This window comes from Schistosoma haematobium, chromosome ZW, assembly GCF_000699445.3.
Source record: "Schistosoma haematobium chromosome ZW, whole genome shotgun sequence".
In the NCBI taxonomy this organism is placed as follows: domain Eukaryota; kingdom Metazoa; phylum Platyhelminthes; class Trematoda; order Strigeidida; family Schistosomatidae; genus Schistosoma; species Schistosoma haematobium.
The window spans coordinates 50107050-50134518 of NC_067195.1; the positions used below are offsets into that span (position 1 = coordinate 50107050).

Genomic DNA, 27469 nt, shown 5'->3' on the forward strand with positions numbered 1-27469 from the left:
TTAAACCAGTCAAATAATTTCTGAAAGTCATTTTGAAGCTCTAAGCCATCAGCCCTACATTTTATCGCTCTCTATACCTAGCTATCGTCAGCGTTTAACGAAACCGATGATGATAAGAAACTAGGAAGGTGATATAATTACAGAATGAACGGCACTGCAACTCCGCCAAATACAGTTTCCCAGTTAAGCAACCTGAGGTTAGGCTGTGCCATTTTTGATGCTCAACTAGAAAGTCATTAATCTGGTTGTAAAGACTCTCGTCAAAAGCTTTGCTGAAGGCAATGTAGGCTACATCTATACGTAATTTTAGGCATTTGAGAGCACACCAACGTTCACAGACTATTGACAAGTTTGTGAGACATGAACAATCTGTCCCAAAGCCGTGTTGCTTCTCAGAAAGAATACGGTTCTCTTTTGGATGCTTAAACGAATTCCGTATAATCTTTTGTAAAATTTTCACAACCACGTTGATTAGGTTCATGGTTCGAAAAATCTCAAGATTATATGTGTCACATTTGCTTGGAAGAAAGGACTTTGTAACGGGAAGAGAACGATGAAAACCCCTCCGCAGCTTTTTGTTGGACAGTATTGTCATTTATTTGTTTTTTCACCTCATCATGTATTTTAACCTATGTTCAGATCTCGTTTAACCATAACTTTTTTTCCTTAGTCTTCCTCGTCTGAGCTTTTATTATGTGAATTTTATCGAGGACTTATCTTTTGTTACCTAATTTTTCACTGCACATTGCCGGACTATTGACAGCAAGGTCGTGTTTGGCTAAGCTCAAGGTAGCGGCGTAGTTCAATGTGTCTCTTTCCTTTTGACTATCTGCTTGGGAGGATTGCTGGAATCCCTGAAGATAGATATTTGATCCCATCTTGTTGGGAATATTTTTATTGATACTCAGGTATCAAACCCATTTTGTATTAACTGTTTCTTTCATTGTTTAGCGAGCTACTTTGCGTTAGAGAAATTTCTGACTGTAGAACATAGGCTGTAACGTTTGAGGTATTTTGTATTTTTGGTATAATTTGTTGTATTTTCTAAATTAGATCCGTCTGAACTGTGTTTTGATATAGTTTAATACGAGTATCTCCAAAACTCTTGGTACGCTACACAGAAGAACGTAGTTTGGCCTATTCGGATAAATTTTGGTTCGTCAATCCGAACCATCAGTCCAGCGTTCAAACCGATTACTGGCAGTTCGGTCTTTACAACTTGCTGCAGTGTTTTTCAACATTTAGCAATTTACTTCAGATTCCGAACAGATTAGAACACAAGCCAAATTCATTCTTTTAGAAACCTAGGGTGCATTTCATTGGGTTCCATGGATTTGCCTATAACAACCTCATTCAGCATACCAGAGGCATGCAGTTCAGTCCAGTTTGTGTGGCGGGTTTATATGAAGTGGAGGAAACGGAATCTTTACGGTATATGCATTCATAAAGTGATTTGAGAATACCTGATCTGTACCATCATCGTCATCTTTTATTGATGCAGTACTGATGTCTCCCCATAATATTGAAATATTTCCTCTTGTTTTAGTCGTTTGGTTCATGTACAAATATAAGCGTTTAGGGTAGTCTTTAGATTCTTTGACAAGTTTTTCTTCGTACAACCTTTTAGACTTGCAGAGGGTTGGGGCCAAAATATTTCAAGCTTCCCGATATTTTGATATTTGCCTCCAGACATGTGGTGTGGCTCGGGTTGACATATGCTCGTAATTGACAACAATATGGAAATCGGAACTAGAACTTATTGATGGTATTGATGGTATACAATGGAGTTTGTGGCATCACAGTGGTTCAACATGTGATCAAGTAAGGATGATTCGGACTCCGGGTTGTATTTAATTGCTTCTTTCACGTGTCGCTTTAGTTCACATGTGATAATCCTATCAATTTGTTTTCGTTCGAATGAACGTTTTGACGGTTCAGTCTTCAGATTTTTCCGGACTACCGTTGAGTCATTAGTCCCCCAATATTAAACATCAACCACGTGATGATCAAGAGTTGAAACCATCTCGTTCACCTCGCAGTTTGGACTGCAGTAGATCTAATCAATTGGTATCCCTTGTCCTTTTTGTTTCAAGCGTCAAACAAATTATTCACACGTCTCACTTCCGCGGAATATGGTATCAATAACAGTTAGTGGAATACTGTTTTTAATGAATAGAGCTACTTCTGTTTTAAGCTTCGGGATTCTGTCGGCTCTCATGAATATGAAACCTTAAAAATCAAGTTCCCTACTGTCAACAGGCTGTGTCAGCCACGTTTCTGTGATTGCACTTACATTCGGCTTGGTAAGACCTATACGTTTACCAGGCTCCAAACTCTTGTTGAGGAAGCTCCGAACATTTGTGTGACAGATCAAAAAACAATTTAAATGGTTTTATGCTAACTCAAAGAGACTTCGGCATCACTCGCTGTTGAAGCCCCGCCACCCTAAAATTTGTGGTGGAACTGGGCCTTAACCACCCGATCCCCAAAGCTGAGCACGAGACAACTGAGAAAATAGACAGTTCACATTTAACGCGGAATAAAACCCAACGATGGAGACAGCGGGAAGATGAATTTAGTGGATTCGAATTAATCGGATGGCATGGCCCAGCCTCGCAGACGTGATTGCTCTGTAAAACGTACTTTCACTCATATTAAATATATTGTTCTATCTCCAGCCTGAATGTGCTCTCCATCATATAATGGTAGTTGTTACAGTACGATGAGCCACTGTAGACAATGGTGTGGCTTCCACGTAAGATCCCATAGAGTAAGCAGTTACATTATGACAAATCTGCAATTTTAGAATTAAATCCATAGCTAGAGCGGTATTAATATCATAGTAGACCACAATTCTACAAATTTGCAGTTTTCGGGCCCTTTTCGACAGCAGCTAACCTTGGTTTCAGTTCTTTATCAGCTTCTCGTCTTTTTATACGGTCCGCAAGTGGCAATTTTTCAGTGCAAAACTATGGACCATTTTTTACTAATGAGTCCATTTCATTGGAAAATTTCAATGCCACTTTTAGCAACCTGATTTGATTCTGCTTCGAATCTATTTGACCACTCAGTCTATAAACCTTTAGTAAGGTGATTCCGGAGATATCCTGAGGAATAGGCTGTTCTAATAGCTGTTTTATCAACTCAACGTCATGCTCAAAACGAGTTCTGGGTACTGAGCTTTTACTCTCCTTGACTATACAGAAGAAAACTGATCTATCACTATGATCAGTACCTAATTTTTCGGTTACTTTTGGTAAACTGACTTTTCTTTAGAAACGTGAGGTTGTGTATTGTTCTTAATCTGCACACACTCATCATCAGACGCTGGAGTCGCCAGCTCAGTGGCGTTATAAACAGTGCTGGATCTTCGACGACTGTAAATTACTTGGGTAGTCAGGTCGCTGCTTTCCCTGTCAGAAATGGACCTAGATTTAAGGCAGGGCTTTCTAAGTGTTTCCTGCTGGCTTCCATTTGCAGGACTTGGGATAAAAGAGACTTTTTTCTCCAGATTTTTTTTCTAACAGAACTCTCTATAGGCCATCCTTCCTCTTTTGGTCCTTGTCAGTTAGTTGATTGTGGGTGATTTTGAGAGAGCTTCTCATCATTTAGTTTATCGAACTAGTAAGTACCATTTGAGCTTTCTGATACTCCTTTTAATAGCACTCACCATTGTAATGGCTTCAGATACCGAGCTGTTTGTGTCCGAGCAGCACTACTGACACAACTACACGCAGATATTTCTGCTTAGTCGTTTGAAAAACACAGGCGTTCAGTTCGTCCAAACTCGTGGTACCATCCTTTGGAGTCATATAATGAACGCCACTTTCCACAGAGTATCGACAGCTTGAGCATTGGCAAGTGCTTTTTGCGCTATCCAGCAGCCAACGAGAGGTTTTAACAAAACTAGACACAAACAATACCCAGAGACATGAGAAACTGATAGTCATAAAGAGTAAAAAGCTGTAAACTGTCAGAATCCAAAGTGCGAACATATACAAAACATCCTTGCACTGAAAAGAAGATGTGATAAATTACTTTTTAAAAACAACGTGGTGATTAGTTTAGTTAACATAAACTCCATTGAATCGAAAACAGTAGTCTTGAGTCGTAAAGAATTACCAAAACAGTAGAAATAAACTCACCGAAGAAAAACACCACTATCCTTTTTAAATAGTGCGTGTAGCGTTTCGTCATCAGAGCTTCTAGACGCTGTAACCTATTTCGCAACAGCTTCGAGTTTAACGAACAGACAGTTTTTCTCTGACATAAACGTCCCCTTCGTTATTCATATCAATTTCACCATTTTACACGTCACTACTCACTGTTCCTTATTACTATACTTTATCTGAAAACTCGTTAACCACAACCCAACAATAGCAACTTATATGAGATCTATTTACCGGTCAGGCTTGTTGTTGATTGATACACTGTAGAAGTTCCCACATCGTTGAGGATTATGTCGATTTACCCTGCTTCCCATCCTGAACATCCATAATTTTGTATTCGTAAATACGTCCCCAAAATAAGTAGCTCTGTGAGTCTTTGACAGGGGTGCTGACCTCATCAGTTTTACTGGACAAACCTAGCTGGGGGCTCTCCGTAATGCATCTACACCAGATCACGAGTAGGTACGTTGTTCTACACATCCATTGTAACTGCTAGCCAGCTTAGATTAGACGCTTCTTGATAGTTAAATAGGCTTCAAAAAATATATTTAAACCTCCTCGTTTCTGAATTCTGAGTCGAATGTGTTGGCGAACTTAGATTATGAAAGTGTTGCATGTAAATGCATTGTCAAAACCCGAATACCTATACATCATTAGTTTCATGATTTCTACTAGTTGGTGCTACCAGGTCATTCATTACCACTAGGTATTGATACATAGATATATCTGCATATTTCTATTGTAGTAAGAACACTACAACAGTGTCTCACATGACACAATCTTTAGAAGTTTCAGCTCATCATCTTGCCAGGTTCAAGGTCACAAAAAAGTCCTGGCAAGTATTTGAAGCTGGCGGAATTTTTGAGTGTTATCTAAGACTGCACGTTGTTGGGCTGTACAACTATATTAAGTTGGCGGTCCAAAATGCAGCCGATTTGAACTTAAACCGTATTAGATGTAGTCGCTTTTCTTATGAATTCCCTGTGCTCCATCCACTGGCGTTGAGTGGCAACACGACTTCGAAAAATGTTAATAACCAATGTGGCTAATTTTTGTGTTTTGGGGAAATTTTTGCGAAGCCGATATAGAAAACTGTGGGGAAATGGCACAAAACCTCAGAAGTTTCGGCAACTTTTGAGAAACCCATTTGCGTTCTGTGATCAGACCCAATTGTTTTTTGGCATGTTAATTGCATTCTGACGATTTCGGGTTATCCCCATTACTGCATTCGGAAAACCACAAGATCGTCAGTAGTACAAGAAACCCAATCAACTTAGTAAAAGGTACCCAAAAGTTACAACTCATCTGACCCATATTTTTCAGTTAACTTGGTAACAAGAGTCGGTCTGTCGCGATAGATAAGCATTGCCGTAATTAGAAAAACTGAGATTTTTGTTAAAATTCAAAAAGAGTACAAATTGTCCATTAATGAATAACGTCTTCGAATTCTTAGCAATTGCTAATGCGTTCAGGTTGATTACATTAGGTTGATTTTGAACTTTCATTCACATTGTTCTTCAAAAAATTACTCTTCTGCATCACAAACTCAGTATCGAAACAGCCAAATTGCTAATGGTAGACTAAAGATTGCCCTGTCATACTAATTATTCACGCGACTATCGTAACTAATGGTTGGAGACTTTGTGTGACACGACTCATAATCGATCACAACGGCGTAGGTATATACACTCTCTGTCTTCCCTTAAACTGTGAGATTAAAATTGCTATATACCCTCCTTTCTATCAACTAGTTCTTTCTTCCTGTACTATATGCTTATACACAATCTTTCCTTTATATATTACTACCATTGAAGTGACTTCTATGAATTCGGTGTTCATCTTGTGCTAATGAGGTGTGGCAACTTGGACCGATGCATATATGTGCCTGGTCCTATGTTGTAGCTGATTGACCGAATCATCTAACCTATGAATCCATATTGTCATGTAAGAGTTTAATTATGTACCAAGGGTATAACAATAATGTTTGCTGAATTAAAAACTCTCAGTTAGGTCTATAAACACTTGCGAAGCCAGCTCAAAATATATGGATAAGGAATAATTATTTCAGTATAAATGTTTACCAAGTTCCCAGATTTGGTATTTACCTTGTTGTTTTGTTATCAGTGTTCTCAAGAAAATAAATGATATATCAGCTGAGACATCTCACCAGTTTTACATCTTTTTTCTTCTGACTCATGTAGTTGTATTTTTCATTTCCAGATTCATTTCTTAAAAGATCTGCCATGTCATATGCTTCAGCGGTCGATATTTCAAAAGTTTCTGACCCATCGTTTGATCAGGGTGCTCATGAAAATATATTCGCTCTAGACATCGGTGGTTCACTTGCGAAATTAGTATACAAACGCGTCTTCCGGTATAGACGTTCTATACCCCAGCAATGTCGTAAAAGTGTCAGTGAAAATGAAATACCTTTTGACTTTTATGAGTACACAGAACACGAAGACGAAGGACAAAAACTATGTTTCATGAAATTCGAAACTAAGAACATAGAAGAATGTTTGGATTTCATTCTTTTTAACATAACACATCAAGGTGCTTCATCCAAAAAAACAATTAGTAAGATCAAGGTGACTGGTGGGGGTGCTTATCGCTATCGTGAACTAATTTGTTCGAAGTTGGGAGTTGAATTGGATAAAGAAGATGAAATGGATTGTCTTGTAAGAGGATGTGTATTTATGCTTCGAAACATCCCAGATGAGTTATTTTATTATGACAAACATGCTACTCCAGCTCATGTCTTTGTTCCAAATTGCTTGGTGAGTACGTTCCCTTTCCTTTTGGTCAATGTTGGGTCTGGCGTTAGTTTCTTGAAAGTTAAAAGTCCCACGTCTTACCAAAGGGTTGGTGGAACGTCTATTGGGGGTGGCACTTTTTGGGGTTTAGGAACGCTGTTATCTGGAGGTAAGACTATATCATGAACTAGTACTCTTCACTTTTTGAAGCATATCTCTTTCACAGTAATCAATAAAACGTTAGTTAAATCACTTCGAATTAAAGCTTTAGTTTTGCTAGTTTTTGCATGAAGTAAAGCCAAGTCATCATCTACAGTCTGATTTAGTTTCAATGGCATCATTGATGTCCCAAAAAAACTTGTACAGTTTCCTGAACAGTTAAATTTTCCATATTATTAAAGTCATGACATATCGATGCCCTTATATTTATGTAGTGAATATGATAAAGACTACTACCGGTTGTTTTGTCTGAAATTCACTGTGAGCGCGATAACTTTTTTCCCTGTGTTACTGTCGTTTTCTGCTAGTAATTTTGATAACTTTAATACTATAGGAAAGTTTACTTTCGATGAGCTTCTGGAAATGGCGGATTCCGGTGACCACCGCAATGTTGACATGTTGGTACGCGATATATATGGAGGTGCGTATGAAACACTTGGACTTTCTGGGGATGTAATTGCGAGCTCATTTGGTTTAGCCGCCCGTCATCCGGAACAACCTCGTGTGTTAGGTGATATGGTGAAATCCCTACTAATTACAGTTAGCAAGTAAGTGTTCAGTATTTCTTTCACTTATCTTACAGCTAATAAATCCCGTGTTATATCCTGTAAACTTTAACAGTAAAGGCGTTAGTAATGACTTCCAATCATACATCATTCTGTCTACTGATCAGATATAATATCTTATTACTATATCAAATGGCATGATCTTTTGATATATGGTGCTTTTTATCATGGAAAAATTTTCTCCAATCTTAGCAACTGAAACTGAAGGTATCTTCAAAATCAGTAGTAGTTTCTGCTATCGATTTATGTTTCACAAGAACAAAAATAATTACTGATACATTCTTTAGACTATCGCTTAGTCGGTCACTGGTATATACTTAAATGTGTGAAAACTCGGACCCCATCAATATCTTTTTTTCTGTTTTTACATTTTTATATGTCCTCATAATTAGAATCTCCTCGAACAATAAGCAGCTGTGAAAACAGGATTTAAGGACGACAGATTTTGATTTGTAATAATAATCCTTTTTTAAAGTTTATCACTCATATGGTGATTAATTACTCGAAATTGAATCGTAAAGTCTCCCGACATCATTTTGTGGTAATGAATTTTCGGTTCTTTACGCTATGTGAATAGTTGCATAAGTTGCGATGTATCAATTAATTTCTCGACCGCCATATTTTTTACGCGTTCATAAAATTATGTATATATCATGAGAAGTTTATTGTATGATTCACTTTTGCTTTATAAAGGTTTTTTTTAATCTATTTGCCGCTTTATTTGTGAAAATTAGCATCAAACTTGAATTATCAACGTAGGTATTCATCTACTGCATTGATCTGAATCGTAATTTTGTGGTTACTGGTTCTTTTTTAACTTATAAAATCATATAAGTGCGTGTCTGTCAACTTCCGTTTGCATCAATACGTAATATCAGTCAGTCAATCAGCTACAACATAGGACCAGGCACATATATGCATCGGTCCAAGTTGCCACACCTCATTAGCACAAGATGAACACCGAATTCATAGAAGTCACTTCAATGGTAGTAATATATAAAGGAAAGATTGTGTATAAGCATATAGTACAGGAAGAAAGAACTAGTTGATAGAAAGGAGGGTATATAGCAATTTTAATCTCACAGTTTAAGGGAAGACAGAGAGTGTATATACCTACGCCGTTGTGATCGATTATGAGTCGTGTCACACAAAGCCTCCAACCATTGGTTATTATAGTCGCGCGGACCCCAACCAAGTAGTCTGCATCTACTAACATGGCTAAAACTGGAAGTTAGTGACCTAAAGCACTGATGCCACGTTTTCGTTTGGCCGCTCCTAATTTTCTTCCAACCATCCCCAACACTAGTCAGCATTTCACGTCGTGGTAATCGGCATTCAGGCATACTCAACACATGGCCCAACCATCTCAGTCGATGAAGATTTACCTCATCAACTGATTTACTATAATCCCCTAATCCCCTGTGTCTAACCTAACTATTAATTACCCAGTGATCCGAGATGTGAGAAATATTTAAAAGACATTTGTGGTCAAATACTAGTATCTTATATGTATCTTCTACTCTTAATGGTTACGTTTCGTAGCTGTAAATTGAAACAGAACGATTTGCTGTGTAGTATGTTCGTCGTTTTAGTGATAGACGAATATCTCGCCCTTGTCATAGGTGACATAAGTTGGCAAAAGCTAGACGAGTTTTCGGAATCCGTGCTGAGATTTCGTCAGACACCAACCCATTACGGCTGACCACACTTCCAAGATAAGTAAAGCTATCGACCGATTCGACTACTTCACTCCCTATCTTTAGTTGACGCAGGTCAGTTCTAGAGCAACAACTTGCATTTAAAGGGAGAGAAACGCGTCCCAAACGTCCTGGCATTGATGTTCAGTGCTACCAAAACACTGCATTTTATCAGCGTCCTCGCCAAACAGAACTATATCATCTGCATATTCCAATTCGATAAGTGGACCTTCTGCTAGGAGATCAATGTTTGGAAAGTTACTCGACGAGAGTGTTATTTCCATCAGTAGGTCTATGATGAAATTGAACAAAAAAGGAGATAGTGGACAGCCTTGACGGAAACCACTTGAGGTTGAGTTCGCCATAAGCTCTGACTCGACTAGTAGTGTTGGAGTAAAGACCTTTCACAAGGTTTATGTACTTCTGAGGTACGCCTTTCAATGACAGACATTGCCACAGAACCTCTCGGTCTACAGAGTCGAATGCTGCTTTTAAGCCAAGAAAGACCACCATTGTCGGACGCCGATAAGCATCCCTGTGTTCTAGAACCTGACGAATGGTGAGTATGCGGTCGATGCAGCCACGACCAGGTCTGAAGTCAACCTGATTTTCTCGCGTTCATAGTTCACAATTCTTTGTTAGGCGCTCCATAATTATTGAAGCTAGTATTTTAGTCAAAATAATCCCTCTATGGTTATCACAGGATGATTTTGACCCCTTCTTATATATTGGGACAATCAGTGATTGCGACCAGTCAGATGGAATTAGGTCCAACTCCCAAATTTTAGTTAAAATATTAGTCAGCCTAATCGCTAAAATTGGACCATCATCCTTAAAGACCTCTGGAGCCAATCCATTTGGACCATCTGTTCTTCCTGGTTTCGGATTAGCTATAGCCTTTTGAACTTCAGGTAGAGTCGTGGGACCTACTTCAATGTCCCATTCAGGCGGTCTGGGAATGATGAGTGGTTGTAGAGTAGCTGAACTTCTCCCTAAAGTGTTCAGCCCATCGTTCTAAACGTCTAGACTAGGAGCAGATAAGAGTGTCGTCTTTTTCCGAGATAGTCTCACTTACACTTGACTTCTTAATTCCAATTTCTTTTATTAGTCCCAAAAGCTGTCTTGTGTTACCTACAGCCGCCGCCTTTTCCATCTCTTGCTTCCGTTGCTCACCACTGCTCACGGTCGTTCCTTCGACTTTTGGTTAACCTAGACCTGATGTGTAGGTATCATTACCAAGGTTTGACTTCATAATTTCGAATAAATTGAGCATTGGGTAGATTTTTATGAATAAAAAGTAATATGTTGGTAATATCCTAATTAATAGAAAAATTAGGTTTTCTGACGTTTAGTGACTTAGTGTAGGCCACTTCTTCAGAGAATAAATAAATAACCAAATCAAAATTAATCCAAGTTTAAATAGTATAAACAAAACAACAAAAATATCATGAGATGGAGTTGTCAAGATAAATATCGAATCAATAGAAATGGTAGTAATGATAATAAAACAGAATAAACACAGAATATGATATAAGAAGAAAGAATGGAGTTGTGGGATAGCAGTATTGAACAGTTTTAAAACTCAGGATATGGGACTAGAAAAATGCGTCCGCCTTACTGCAACCATTTTTGAAACATTTCATTGTCTCCGACTATCAGTTACAATACCCATAAATACCTTGACCGAGTAGCCTGCACCTACCGTTTCTTATTTTAGCCATTTCTACCTCTCTTTCTATCTACTTCAATGCCAACCAACATTGTGCGTTAACATAGACAGTGGTTGAGCATATGCAGTACGTGTCCCAGCCACGTTAGTCGATAGAGACACATCTTCACCAACCGATTTGCTATATTTTACCAGTGTCCTGAGTCTAAGCTTACCGTTGCTTTTTCAGTGGTCTCACGATAGACAGGCTATATTCCAGTAAGATATGTAATCATATACTAGTGATTTTCGAGTATGTTTCAGATTGGTTCGTCTGTAATTATCACAAAGAGATTTATGCCCTTTCTTATAACTCGGATCAGTTAATGATGGAGACCATTCATATGAGATTGTGTCCAGCTCCTAAGCTCTACCATTTTATGAAGCTACAGATCATTAAATATACTTAAATATCGGATTCAGTATTGTATTGTTTATCGACGTAGATTATTTAGTAGGCGGCTGTCCTCCATCTTGGTTTACTTAATAAGTCATCCAGTTCTAAGATGATTCTAACAGTAAACTGATTGTAAACGGAAAACTATCATGATCCAGAGAGCCATGGACAGTGGTTTCATAACTGTTCTTAACTCACCAACTTCACTTATTTCTGATTCCATGAAGAATGAAATCCTTCCCACATAAAACTATGTTTTATCTATCTATCTATCTATCTATCTATCTATCTATCTATCTATCTATATATATATATATATATATATATATATATATATATATATATATACTAACATCATTATTTTTCTTGATTAATATTTACAGTAATATAGGTCAATTGGCTTGTCTATATGCTAAACAGCATAGCCTTACACGAATTATTTTTGGTGGATATTTTATTCGGGGACATGGGTTAACAATGGAAGTAAGCATTTTCCTTTGGGGATGAAAATTACACTTTTATTATGATATGTTCTCGTTAATGAAGCTATCAACCTCCTAGTATACATCCCACTCCTTGGAGTACATCTAGATTGTCATAGTCACAAACAACATAGAGCATGGCGTAAATGTGAGTGTCCAAATCCCCACCATTTACACGAACACAATACGATGAAATTAATATGACATAAAGTAAACGAGTAGAAATTATAATTCCAACGGGATTGATAAGTTAAATATGATGGATACCGTTCGAAAAAATGGAAAGTATATGATAATATCGAAACTTAAGATTCAGAAGAAGACTAACAATAAATTCATCCACGTCTCTGACCGACCTCATTCCACATTGCCTAATATCTTTCACGATAGATTATAATTGCCTACTAGATCTCGGTCAGGAAAATGAACACATCCCAACATAGCTTATTCCCACCGTCAGTAATTTGATTTACTGTTGCCATGTCGTGATTTGGGAACAAATAACACTTTCCCAACATGCCCTTTCCCTAACTAGCATAAAGTATCAGAGTAGATGGTAACTGCGGTAAGAAAACACTGTTTTGTGTGGAAATATAGGGATGAGTACAATTGTTTACAGTATTTGTAATTACAGTTTAGTGATTAGATTAGGATGATCCAAATACTGGAAAAATGCCTTTCTCATTTTCAAAGGAGAAAGTATATCGAAGTCTTCAAAGTCGGGCTCCACCGTACTTATGAGACTTTAATGTCAAATTATGTTTTGGGGTTATAAGATGAGAAACACAAGTAAATGCTAGTATTTGGTCATCTTTGAGAATTATTATTCCGTCAATAATAAATTTATTTTTCTGGATGATAATTATTTTCCATTTGGTTTGGATTTAATCAAATCTGATACTGAAAGTTAATAACAGTTTCATGCTTTGTTTTACTGCCACTGCGATCACGTTCTGTATGCTGCAAAAAGGTAGTAAATTGTGTAAAATGCTTCCTACTATCACTAAAATCAAGGGAATTTATCATATTCCTTGGAGTTCACTAATTCTATCCATTTAGCTTCACCGTTGACATTCTCAATTTAATGTTTCTGTCGAATTATTATGAACTGTGTAATGTTATTCTGCTTTACATTGTAAATGTTGATCTAACTCATTAACTTCATGCTTTTTGTCTATTCAGGTAATTACTTATGCCGTTCGGTTTTGGTCAGGCGGAGAATACAAAGCCTTATTTTTACGGCATGAAGGGTATTTAGGGGCAGTAGGTGCATTTCTGAAAACTTGTAAGAATAATAATTCAACGGAACGAAAAGCACTTTGGTCTGAGAACTATGTAGTTAGCTCGAGTAATACTCCTTTCTCTGATAATCCGTTTGAATCAAAACCATATGCGACCAATCACAGTAAAGGAGAAACAGATTTCAGTAAAGTTCCTCCCCATGATCTGTCAATTGTGAATTCTTCAGTTGGTAAAGTACCGAATCCAAAACACTTAATAATCGCTCAAAAAGCAGAAGAAAGCAAGTCTACTTTAAAGAGTTCTTCAAAGTCTACGTCACAGAAACACGAAATTTCAAAACTGCCTAACTTTGAACTCGATCGTGTATTTACACATTCTCTAGAAATGTTTCATTTTCTAGAGTCACCCGCAAATTATTCACCAGATACATGGGATCTAACTCACGATGAAGAAGCCAGGATTTATTGGTTAGGTTGTTTCGAAGTAAGTAGTATTAAATAGATTTAAGTGGAGTTTTGTTCTCTGAGCTGGATGGTTTGGTCGTGGATCTTCGATTGTTCATCTGAATAAAATCATCAGCACAAACTTCAGATAGAAGTGAAGTGCTCAATTAGTGGTTAAACGCCATGACGTCTCATATAAATGTATGTGGACAACTGTGGACGTACATTCAAGTAAAAAATGTTGAAATCTTGGATGGAGGGAATACCAAAAGCACTAGAGAATTTTTAGAAGCTTGATACTTAAATCAATCAGCAAACATATTGAAATCAATTCAATCTATCAATCAATCAGAAAAATAATAGACAAATATAGGACCGGAAATCGAATCAATGGGAGATACAATCAAAATAAAGAAGTAGTCAATAACAGGTTAAAGTTCAACAATAACCAAACAACATCGAGATCCACAGAACAAACTGTGAGTTATATGTGGAGAAATTCTAACATTTCACTTCTACCTGAAGTTTGTGTTGATGACATTGTTTAGAAGAATAATGAATGTTCCTCGACGAAGCCATCTAGCTCAGAAAAATTTCGAATTAAACAAAACTATAAAATAATTTTCCAACTCATTTTGATTTTGATGGTAATTTCATTTGCTTTATTTTTTAAATTCATATACATTTTAGTAGAACTGAATACTTAAAGTATTATAAAATGCATAAATAAGAAAATATTATATTTAATAAATTAACTAGGTAGAATGGAGGTACACTCAGTAAAAGCCTAATAGGATTCAATAAAAATAGTATATGACATAAGGTACAGTTCAATTAAGACTACAACTAAGAAAAAAACTACTTTTCATTGAAGTATTCATAAAATCGATTATTCAGCGAGTTGAAATTCTTTTTTTTTGCTAAGAAACAACTTTCAAAAGAAATAGGTTGTTAAATGAACTAGAAAATATAAAATTGAAATGAAATGAAGTAGAAAGTTGAAGCAGCGTAAAATTAGTTCACTTATTCTACAGTCCTTGTGAATATTGTTTGAATAGGTAGCTAAGCACAACGAGTAAATCAGTTCCTTCATTATTATTCATGTCAATAGTATGATGCTGTGTATGGAATGTGAACAGCTTCGATTGCAATTGTCTGAAAATCGTCATCCATGGATTTTTTTCAGAGTATTTATTTACTCAATATGATACTAAGCCTTTATGAACTAATAATAAATTAGTAAAAATGGCTAACGTTTACTGCAATTGACCTATAACATGTTGCGTTTCCCACTTTACCCCAACAACACTAATTCCCATGAATTGGCTACGATAAATAATAACGTCCACGGATAATTCTACTGTGCCCAATCTCCAATCTGTGCACGTTAAAAGTCAACTGACGTACCTTCGGTCATATTTTAATTTAAAGATTCACTTTTGTACATTAATTCCAAGACAACAACAAGCCATGAATACGAACTCTCAGTCTGTATAAAACTAGATCATTTATGGCACAGTACTGAATAACAGGTATCATTTTTATTGATATCACAAACTGATATAAGTTAAACAGCCATTGAGAACCTGAAAGCATTGAACAACCATTTCGTTCTAGTGTGGGGCTGTTCAGAAATTGGCATTTGCGACCCCGTAACCGAAAACTAAACCCAGGACCTTTGGTCTTGTATGCAAACACTTAGCCTTTAGACAAGTAAGCTGCAATCTAATGGCGTAGAAGCTTAACTTCGATCAATACACTATCGAATTTGTTAACTTTTCTAGATAATGCAGTAAGAAAACGGAGTTTATCGAAACTATTTCATAATTTAGGGCCGTATATTTTGAGAAAGTGGACTACACATTTACTTGTTGAAACATTCAAGCATTAATAAAAACAAGGATTGCCCCCAAATACCCTGGTACGGCCGAGGGTGGAGAGAGTTTTTTCCCCTCTCGAAATGCTCTCGCATGGCCACGCGTATACAGCCACTGCCGGGAAAGTTCTACTCACTGCCTTCTCGTGGCGGTGGTGTTGTTTACAAAATTGAGAGGACGAAAAGCGAGTTTCCAGCGCTTTAACCGGGTTGGAAAACACTGCGGGTTCACCTGAGGGAGTTGGAAAGCCCTGATTCCAAACCAATGGTGCACATGGGCTCCAGTATCCTGAAGGAACAAATGGCGTGTGAACCAATTGTTGGTCATCGGCTAACATGGGACTGCATCTCCTGACGTTGCTCCACTACCTTGTGTATCAAACCTTTAAGTCGAAGGCTCCGGGCGTGACCCCCTTAGAAAACTACCTGCTTCGGTTTGAGCACCCGGGCAGTATCATAGCCCACACACAAATTAAGTGACTTGTGTGGTGCATACGGATTCGGCGCTATTTGTACCAATATTTATGTGTTCAAAGAAAAACAAGGATCAAATCAGGCTGATTTATGAGACGAAAATGATCCAAAGTGGTATGATTCATACTGTTTTATAGCGATTGTCTTTGTTTTTCTCTTAGATTTGTTTAGTATGACCTATTTTTCACATATAAATGTGTTAACAAGTTAATATGTGATCACATTATTCCAAATGTATTGCGCTCATACATCACATTGCTCTGATAAATTTTATCGTCTTATGGCATTGATCAGGGCAATTGATTATTTTTACTGTAAGTTATGAACAGTAAAAGACAAACCAACAAATAATGAGTTAAATGAGAACTCATTGCTGAAACAGTATAAAAATACCATAAACGAATTTTTTTTACGCATGCACACTATACATACGTATTGGGTCGTCTTATAATAGTTTTCAAAGCTTTGGATTTTTAATTTGTTTGCATATTTCCAACAAAACAGATGATTTATCTCCAGGTTTGTGATCCAACTTGAGAGTCAAAAACCTAATATACTTTGATATCAATGTATATTATGAAATTTATTTGTCCTTCGCTTTATTTATTACTGAGAAATGTATTTCTCACTCACTAAATCAGTTGAACTGTAAGAACTTCTTCATTTTATCAGTGATTTGAGGAAGAATGAATAAACGTTTTATATTGTCATGGTTAACAATTTCTATTAACCAAAATAAGAATTCCAGAGTGATTACTTTTATCAGTCATCTGTAAGGAAATTTCAAACATGTCAATGGAAAGGGAATGAATTTTAAGTCTATGTTTCCTAGTCCAATCGTTTACTAATGCTAGTCGGCTTCTGTTTTTATTTCCTAATTTCTCAGTTTTCTTGGTCTAAAATGTCTCAATAAATTTTGTTTGGAATTAATGTCTGGTAACTGTTAAGTAACCAAGTTATAGAAAACATTTTATTAGTAAAACGTAACGTTTTTTATCAATTACGTCACACAATACATTCTTTTATTGCAATATTCAATATCACTCAGCTTCAATAATTATCTAATGTAATTTATTTGATTTTTGTATATTCCAGAGCTGTATAGAATATCACAGAGCAAAAGCTGAAGAAAGTCAATCTGACACATTATCAGATGCCTCTGACCGTTCACATCAGTTCGCTGAACGATATAAACGATTCCTACGTGAATTGAGTGCTGATCCAAGTGGTCGTGGAGTGCTCACTGTAAGATGCCTTTTATCCGCTCAACAGCATTTCTTACGTGAATATGGATTTGGAGATGTCTTTTGTTTACAGAAAAGAGTAAGCAGAAAATTTTAATAAGATGTAAGAAAACTCGTTAACATAGGAGCTTCGTTACTCGTCTTTCAATCATTGACTACCATTGTCCACTGTCAAACACTAATATGAGTCTCACCGTCTGACTCATAGACATGTAATTTGGCTGTTCAGTTGCGTTAAACATTTCTAATTCTTCATATATAATAAAATATTCATCTTATAATATTAAAAGGACATTAAAAGGTATCTATTTAATGTGTTATCAATTTTATCATAAATAGTTCGTTTTTGTTTTGTTTTGAAAGTTTGAAAATCGAGGTGCTCTTTCTTCTCTTATGGATCGATTAAGTGAACTTTCTAAATTGGATTGGTCTAATCGTCAACTGTCTTTGATTGAAGGTCTTTTGGCTGGTAATATGTTTGATTGGGGTGCAGCTGAGGCAATTCAATTCCTAAAGGAAGCTCCAAAGAATAAATTTGGTGCCGCTGACTTTCATGTTATATTAGATAAAGTTCAGGTGGGTTGAAATCTTTGTACAAAATAGTTGTTTCAGAGGACAAACGCCTAAAATTTTCACTACTGAGTTATAAGTTTTAATCTCATCTCGCTGAATTTATCTTAGAAAGCCGCGCACTATGTTCAGTCTTGACAGGTGTACTTCGTAATCTTGCTTATAAACCTATTTCTGTTTACAAGGTTGTCTCTCAGTGCAAAACATCTTTAAATTGTTCGCTTTAAGTACGCTTTTGATAATACTTATTTTTCATGAACATCGCCACCTTACTTATAGGTATAACTCGATAAAGTTATGCTCATATACAGGTAAATTTCTATTATCTATATCTCTTTTAATTATATTGTTTTTTTATGGAATTATTCATTATTACCAGATATTTATATCTTTTTCTTATAGTCTAGACCTTGGTTAGTTGACAATTTTGATAATTGGATTGATCGAATCAGCGTGTCCGGATCACCTTATCGTTGTATTTTAATTTTCTGCGATAATAGTGGTGCAGACATTATACTTGGTGTACTACCATTTGCTATGGAATTTCTAAATCGTGGATGTAAAGTAATAATGGCGGCTAATTCAAGTAAACAGGATTTAATAAATTAGTAGACTTTGATTCATGATGTTGTCTAGTTACTGTTTAATTATACTCAATTGTTAAAACTATCATCTGTCCACGTTTAATTGGTAGAGGATAGTAGAAATTGAGTAATTACATAATCTAGGCTTTTTTTCTAAACGTCTTCCGATCTCCGTATGTTTTCTTTAAGTAGTGAAACTTTAAAATGCTTTTGGCCATTTCCTGTCACTTTTTTGAGTTGATCAATTTTCAGCATATTACTTATTCTGACTAGATGTTTCTGCGTTCTATTAAGTGGACTTTTGAAAGAGACTATTCCCTGTTGGGTGAAATCTTGGAAGTTGTGGTGTTAGTAGTAAACCGTATGATACAATTATGGATATGGTTGTGTTCAGTGAATAACTTAAATCTTACTAACAATGACTAACCACAATTATTTTATACTAACGAGTTTTTAGTTGTTTATTTTTTGTCTGAGTGGATCATAAATGCATTAGAGTAAATGCACGTAATTCAAAGCATAAAACCCCTATAGTAACTTATTTAGCATAAATATTTTTTGCGACAAAATTGTCATAAAGTAAAAAGGATTAGTACAAAACAATTGTAATTAACACTTGTCAATGTATTTCTGTTACTTAATTTTCCGTTGTTTTGGGTAAAACTTTAAATTAGGTAACAATAAGATGTCTTAGATTGGAGCATACTCATCAGGGCGAGGGTGAAAATAGAATTATAAGCCATATTAAGTCCATGAAATATAACGAAATCCACTGACAAAAATAAAATTTTTAGCAATTGAGTCTGTAAAACAGTAGATAAATGGAAAAATTTCGGTGCTTTTTTATGTTGATGATCACTTTTCTTTTACAATAGTTCAATAAATAAAGTATTCGATTTTCGGCTACTTGATTAAAGGTTCTAATTCTATTCTATTTATTTAGACTTAGATAACTAGTTTGTAGCATTATTCCTATTACTTAGCTCAATGTCAAGTATACAAATCTGTACCTTGTTGATGAGTTAATAATAATAATAATGATCATAATGTTTATGTCTTACCTCTTTTGAGTAAGGATAGCATTTCACTTTGTTTAGCGACTTTTAAGAAAATCTTTATTGATTTTTACCGTAAATTTACTTTTTATCAAGTTTTTGCATAAATTGTGCATATTTCAATGTTTTATTGTTTATATAAGTGTTTTTCTTTGTCTAGGTCCTGCTATCAATGATATAACTTATCAAGAATTGGAACTACTCCTACACATGATAGCATCTTTTGAGCCTTTAATAGCTGAATCTCTTAATAATGGACAACTTATGTTAGCTGAAAATGGCCAAACTTCACCTTGTCTAGATTTTCGTCTAATTGCTAGCTCGTTGGTTCAGTTGGCAGAACGTGAACAGGTAAAATTGTATATATATATATATATATATATATATATATATATATATATATATATATATATATATGGTTATTTTTCCCCGGTAATCCTCTATCATTTGCTCAGTATATGAAGATTTCGAAAATTTAAATGCATCAAACTTTATTTCAATCTGAATAGATCATTCCATAGTTGTTTTTCGCTGTTGTTCAGTAGTAATTTGTAGTAAATAATTTTCAAATTTTTAATTCTAAGTTAAAAAAGAATATAATTTTGTTGATTCACTAGTCCGTTGGAATTACTGACAATTTCTGTCATTATGTATTATGTTATATCATACCGACTCGAATCGTACTCATCTCTGTTAGCATCAAATCTTATAATCTCACTGCATATCTGTTTGTGTTTTCTTCTCCATTCTCTGCTCGGAGGACATATATGAGTTCACGTTATCAAACGTCCTGTAATCATGTTCATATGAAATCGTAATTTGTGACTCTGAAATTGTTCAGTATTTGTAAAATATAATTATGTGCTCAATGTTTATTATATAGGTCGACTTGATTGTCATTGAAGGTATGGGTCGAGCAATTCATTGTAATTTAAATGCAAAATTCACCGTGGATACACTCAAAATAGCTGTGATTAAAAATTCTTGGCTTGCCCGAAGGTTAGGCGGTCAGCTATATGGTGTGATATTTAAATTTGAACCTGTTTCACAGTCAAGATAATAATCTGAAAATTATGTAAATTGTTGTTGTATCAAGAGAGTTGTTTACATGAATTAATTAATTGATTCCATATAGTATTAAAAATGTATCTAGCTCAGTTGCTGAACAATACCTTCATTTCTTATATTCCTTGCTTCTTGTTACTGTAAATCATGCCATACACTACTACTTACTTATTGTTAAATACTTCTTCCGGAACATTCCTTCACAAATATTTGACATCTAACTAATTTTTTCTGCAAATTACTATCAAAGTATACACTAGTTTCTTTCTATTCATCTTTATTATTATTATTATTATTTCTATATAATTGTAATAATGTTACATGAAAACATTTCAGATTAATCAAATATTGGCTGTAAAATTATTTGATTTCTTTGTGATGTATTCTGTTAGTAATAATTATTTGATGATTGATAATGTGTTTCAATCTTATCTTTGTTGCCATGGTTGTTATCTTTGATATTGTCATCATTGTTTACCATCGACTTTTCTCGTGTGTTTTTTCTCATTGTAATAGTTATATTTTTCTCTTCCAACTTTGTATAGATTTGCTGTCCTTTAATATTAGACTTGGGATTAAATGTATTTCTTAATTAACATGTAAACATTCTGTGCAAAACTCATTATTCAATATAATTTTAGTATATTTCAAAATTTCTAGTCTTTTCACTATTTTTAAAATACAATCTACTTTCAATGTTTTTAAGTAGTCTTTCTACTAGTGATATTCTTTCTTTATTACGCATCTATTTAATTGTGTTTTCTTTTTTTATGTATATTATTCTCATCTAGTCCTATTATTAATCATCTCAAAAAGGATTTTAGTTTGTTTAGTAACTAAATTTTTTTAAAAATGAACGTCAATTAAGTTGTGTTCTGTGAATTTGTTCACTTAGTTACTGTGTCAATTTATTTTCAAGCAATACCTTTTTTGTTAATTGAGAAGGGAAAAATTGACGTTTGTCCCTTTTTTTAATAACAAAACATTTATCGCATGAAGTAGCCATTTTTTAAAAAAAAAGCAACGTATCAGTATTTGTAAAATGTATCAATGATGTTCTTAATTTCAAATACACTTTGGATAATATATTTTTTTGCCTCGACATTGCCTTACGTCACAAGCATTATAAAGAGAGATGGATGGCAGTTAGCAGCGGAATATAGGACCTTGGCACATCCAACTGACGAGTCCCAAATGGGACGAAACGTGCATCCTGGATTACATTGCTAGCCACCGTCCATCTTTGCCGACTCAAATTAGGTAGCAAGATTCCTCTCACTACCGAGCAGCACCATGTGAAAGCTTTGAGTCGGACTTTGCTGCCATAAAGTTTGTAATTTACATCTAATGGGACATACAAAATTCTATTGTATTAATTGTTATGATATCTGATGTGCTGTAAAACTGACCTGTAACCTTTCAGAGCTTTCAACATTATTCTTTTATAATTTTGTAAAACTCCTCTATTCTACTGTAAACGACTTACATGCCAAACTTACCTGTTAGTGCGATTGTACAGCATAAGGAAATGATATCATCGAAAAGAAAATTTTCTACAGTGATATGTCTTCATTTCTTTTCATGAATCAACAGGTTTCTTTCGTTTTAAAATTGGAAAGGTTCTTAATGTGGTTAAGTAACCCAACAGTTTTCAGCAATACGCTATCAAGTGTGTAATAGCAAATGCGAGAATCGACTTTCTAATAGTCTGTATTGATAAACACGAATAGTCGAAATTATTTTGAAATACACTCCGCTGAAACCACATGTACTCTAACCGTCTGTCATTTAAACGTCTGACAATGAATTATATCGACATGGTAAAGCCTAAGTTGCCTGAAGTGGAATGTAATAATCCGTTTATAGTACATGGATTATATGATTTATTAAATGATGAATGTCAGTTATTCAAAAAATATGTCGACACCATTGCACAGAAACGTTTTGAAGGGATAACAGGCTCATAAAACGTTTTCGACAAATGAAGTCGATGACCTTACCAGAATCTTGTGAGAAATATGTTTTTCCAACTATAACAGTACGTGTTTATCCACATTCCATAAGCAAGAATTGTCACTCGGTCCAAGATTTTCTGACTTTTCTACGAAAATTGAGAAACGCTACACAAAAATAAAACTCGGAAATCTTGTATTTGTTGTATTATTTATGTATTTTTTACTACCTTGCTAGTGCTGATCGGTTTCTATCGACCTAGTCTCAGTGTGTCCCTTAGTTTCTCAAGCTCACATGCAAACATTCCTGGTAAGTGTCAAATAGCATGAAACTTAGTTACAGGGTTTTCCTGTCAGTTACTTCTTAGAAACGTCTTATATTTCTGAAAATACTACATAGATTCATTTATTGATAATTTTTTATCACTTTGTTAAGTGATTCAACATCCATTTTATTCAATACTTGAAAATTTACGATAATTTAATTCATTTCATGACATAACACTAATTCATCTGTTATGGACATTTATATTTCATACTTGATTACTTTTAACTATCTTTGATAATTTTGTTTAATGATTTCACACACCTCGGTATCATTATAAACTACTACATATAAAAATAACCTTTCTTAATATTATTTTTCTTTCGTAAAAATCGACCAATTATCATACCAACAATATGAGCCCCAAAATGCACTGGTACACCTGAGGGTGGAAAAAGTCAGCTCTGTCTCTCTCTCGAAATGCTTTCATATAGTTACGTGTATACAGCCACTGTCAGGGAAGTCCTACTTACTACCTTCTCGCGACGGGGTTGTTGTTTACAAAATTGAAAAGACAAAAAGCAAAAGTCCGGCACTCAAACCAGACTGGTGGGTACGGAGTATTCACATTGGGAAGTTGAAAGAAACCTTGATACCAATCCAGTGGTGCACATGGGCTCCATGATCGTGAGGGGGAAAATGGCGTATGAACCAATTGTTAGTCACCGGCTACCATGGGACTGCATCTCCTGACGTTGCTCCACTACCTTGTGGATCAGACCTTCACATCGAAGACTCGTGGTGTTACCACCTAAGAAAACTGCCTGCTTCGGTTTGGGCATCCGAGCAGTATTCCAACCCTCACACATATCGAATGATTTATGTGGCGCATATATAGTACATTCTTGTACCGATGTTTATGCTTTAATAATAAACAATATAAACTTATTATTTGAAGTATTTCTTATTTGTGTATATACAAAAACAAACAAGCATAAATTGTTTTTCATAATCATCATTATTATACTTACATAAAAAATATTTATAATAAAATGTCGATTACTTCATAATGTGTATAGATAAACACAATTACGTGAATGTATAGTACATTACGACTATTAAAAAACTTGAACATTTTGTTTTAATTCATTTTTCTAGGGAAAAAAACCTTGATTATACAGTATACTATTCATAATGATAGCGATATGATGACTGTAAAGATGAATTATAAAGAGAAAATAAGCTTGATTATATCAGTAAATATTGAAGTAACAACTGCTCTATTGTCCTTCTAAAAGAAAACACGAAATGAATTAATTAGAGTTTAATGAATTGACTGTCTTATTTTATGTATACTTTCCTATTATTGATTTATTTCACTGTCTTCTAGAGTTTTCCATCGTTTAAATATTTCTTGGGCATATGAGTCGGTACGTTGACCCAAAATATCTAATGCGCCATATTCTGAAAATAAAAGTTTTCCATGACAAAAAAATGATTTTGAACATTAACTAACAAATGTATTTAAAAGGGTGTACGGTACACATGAGCTATAATTTTTTTATCATTATAAATCCCATTTTAAAAAAAGCTCTTCAGATGACCAAGCTATCTTCTTACTTGTATATTCATTTTCACATTTAGAATTGAAACAGTATTAAATTCATCATGAGTATTTCCTACATGAATAATTCTTTAGTGAATAGTTTTAAGATTCGAACTTCATGGCTTTTTAACTCAAATCGATGACCTGTAAAATTACACATATGGCAATCGATAAAATCTTTCTCCGACAACACTGACTGATGGTCACATTGGGCTATAAATTGACTGAAATTAACAACATAAAGCACGGGATCCGATCTAATTGGACTCGGACGCTTTGTAGATTTGTTGGTACACACTTATGAGAAGTGTTAGATATAGGATGAATAAGCTATTTATTGCTTAGTGCACCAATATTACTCCAAACGACGTTCATTTTTCATTAAAACATGAACATATGATCCTTAAAGCCAAATAAATATGGAAATAAACTAAAAATACGATAGAATGTATAAGCATAAAACGATCGTGATGTGTTCAGGATACAAGGTTACATAGACAGTAAGAGTATATAATTTGTGATTTACAAGGGTCAACTTTAACTATATCAACAACACTAGAATATGTACAGTTTTGTCGCTATACTAATAGTCCGTGATTTCATGAGTTGGCAAACTACCTCCATTAAAAAAATTTAACACTAACCATTTCATATTCCTAATTTTAGTCAAAATAGCCTTTATGTATCAAAGGGTCATTTTCATATATATATATATATATTGACTTACTTTTACTGATTGGTCGGATCAGCGGTAAGCATAATTGTAGCTGTTTGTATTCATTGGCAGATCTATTCTGTAATCGAGAGTTTGAAAAAACTAGTTTCGAATTCTCTGGATTTATTTCTTGTTTATTTGATGATTTCATTAGTAATGAAGGTCGAATAAATACACATCCTTCGAAATCGTCCGACATAATCAAATCATGATCCATGACAATAAAAGCTAAACAGAATGATGGATGTTGTAATTCTTCTGGAGTAACCGGACTGAAAATTAAAGAAATACATTTTGATCATTTAAGTCAAATAGTGGATTAATCGATTCTATGATTAACAATACCCAACAGTTGCTTCACTAAACATAATTTTACCAAGTTGTTCGTACTGGAAATTATTGTGCGAATATCTCGATACTATTGTTTATTATAGTTCCGTAGTATGTATGTGATATAGTTATCAATACTAAATTTATTCTTTTTTGAAATCACCATCTAGATGCATGAGATTAAGTGAGTTCTGTTGTTTTTGCCATGACTATTTAAGTACAGAAAGTCTGGGAATATAAGTTTTTCTTTTATATGAGGCGCCTAATAATAAATTAGCAGCCTGAAAGCCAAATAAATTATTAGTGTCTCATGTCAAAAATACCATATCCATGATTGATTCATGTAATAGATTATTTTTTATATTTAAAAGAAGTTAACTGATGAATTTCAAGTGGTTGCAAATATGGTATGATACGTTGAATGCTCAACAAAATTTGATCCTAAGATGATTTACTTAATAACACGATATCTCTTAACAGTAGTTTTCACAAAAAAAAACACTTCAAAAGTGAGAGTATCAGAAAGTGAAGTTTCTGATGAGACTACAGTTTATTTTTCTTTGCCCTTTTCATATTGTGATTCAGTTGTCCTGTCGTGAACAAGAACACGAGTAGGGGCCAATCGAATGCACTTGACGCTAAATTACAGAGCATCCCAATAAAATCTAAGAACCATATAGTAAATAGTTAAATTGCAAAAGATCAATCCATCATCTTAAACTTAACTGTTCCTTTGCAAATATCAGTATCTTGTCTCAGATTTCAATGTTCATGCATTTTCATACCAATTGCGTTCCGTTCCGGTTCTTTCCCCATCGACCTTCTACTAAAATACCATTTTATGCCTGACCGTCGTTATATGCTACTTGTGTGGATATAAGTAACCCACACCGCAGTACAAATGATTAAACTACTTTTTTAAATTTCAGTCCTCATATAGTTAAGTAGTTGAAATCTCTGTTCTGTAAACTTATATGTAATTCAATGAGATAACATTATAAATGATAATCGATCTTTCAAATGTAATCAAGTCATGTATATATTTAAATGCATAAACATAATTAGTGTTGATAAAAATGTACTTTTTATCATACGATGTATTTATTAACTATTTTTTATTATAGTTTGTATATTAAATAAACATGGAATATGTAAACTTATTTTGTTCATTGATAATAATCAGGCATGTGAAAAATATATAATTAGAAAACGCATAAATAAGATAGATACTTTAACGTGGTTTGACATTAACAATCTCATTTATTGGATAATTAAATATAAAGCTATTAAAAAACTATATGCTTAAGTCAATTTTTCTTATGGAAATATAGTACCGTGAAGAATCTAGTGAAACAATGTTTACGTTTATATAAAACAATAAATTGTCTAGTGGTTAAGCGTTCGTGCGCGAGACTGATTGATCTTGGGTTTGAATATCGCGAGGCGGGATCGTGAATGTGCGCTGCTGAGGAGTATTACAATAGGACGAAACAACCATCCAGTACTTACAGGTTTTTCAATGATGGTCCAGCTTTAATTGACTCATGATTTCAACTATTGAAATTAATAAATATTTCGTTGTTTTTTCATAGTTTTAATAAATATTGTTTAGAACAACATATATAAGCGAACAATATTGTTTTTGATTAGATCCTCATCAGGCTCTAATATATAGTGATATTTATAGGCATATGTGAAATTAATAAACTAATCATGGTAGTCAGTGATAACAGTTGAATAGATCACATAGATTACCATTTTCTTTTTTTTTGAAATATACGTTTCACGGTCCAATTATCTAAACACTTTTTATTACGTAATCTTATGAATATTATTTCAGTGTCTATATTTTTCTAATCATTGACCGAATTCCCATTATGTAAAATTGATTTAAGGCTTTATTATTCTTATCACAATTAGTACACTTGTCATCACATTACCAATCTGTACTTTTCACTTATTATATTTATTTATGTAATCTATTCCACTGTTATCATTGACTCATAAACTGCCTTGATTGGTTTAATAGATTCGTATATATTTACAAATATTGCTGT

At 34.5% G+C, this 27469-nt stretch overlaps 2 protein-coding genes across 3 annotated transcripts in view; one reads left to right on the plus strand and one right to left on the minus strand.

Moving 5' to 3' along the window:
- Positions 1–5003: 5003 nt before the first annotated feature.
- On the plus strand, positions 5004–21633 carry PANK4_1 (Pantothenate kinase 4; the record flags this gene model as incomplete). 2 transcript variants are annotated; one of them, XM_051211651.1, is made up of 10 exons in its annotated part: positions 5004–5452; positions 6390–7091; positions 7476–7689; positions 11893–11992; positions 13174–13716; positions 17122–17571; positions 17610–17846; positions 18243–18426; positions 19640–19830; positions 20363–21633. In XM_051211651.1, 5 exons carry the CDS (start codon positions 6413–6415, stop codon positions 17365–17367), a joined length of 1782 nt encoding a protein of 593 aa, XP_051071736.1. In that variant the 3' UTR covers positions 17368–17571; positions 17610–17846; positions 18243–18426; positions 19640–19830; positions 20363–21633. The 2 variants fall into 2 exon arrangements, with proteins under 2 accessions (XP_051071736.1, XP_035588976.2); XM_035734236.2 differs by lacking the exon at positions 5004–5452 and having other exon boundaries at positions 6890–7091; positions 17122–17349; positions 17634–17846.
- Positions 21634–24041: 2408 nt separating this feature from the next.
- Positions 24042–27469, minus strand: part of CTSL2_1 (Cathepsin L2) — a 107720-nt gene continuing 104292 nt past the window's right edge. The window contains exons 25-26 of the mRNA XM_051211652.1: positions 25095–25354; positions 24042–24225 (exon numbers count right to left, since the gene is read on the minus strand). Coding sequence (XP_051071737.1) covers positions 24125–24225; positions 25095–25354 — 361 coding nt within the window. The 3' untranslated portion in view covers positions 24042–24124. The remainder of the gene's footprint in view (positions 24226–25094; positions 25355–27469) is intronic.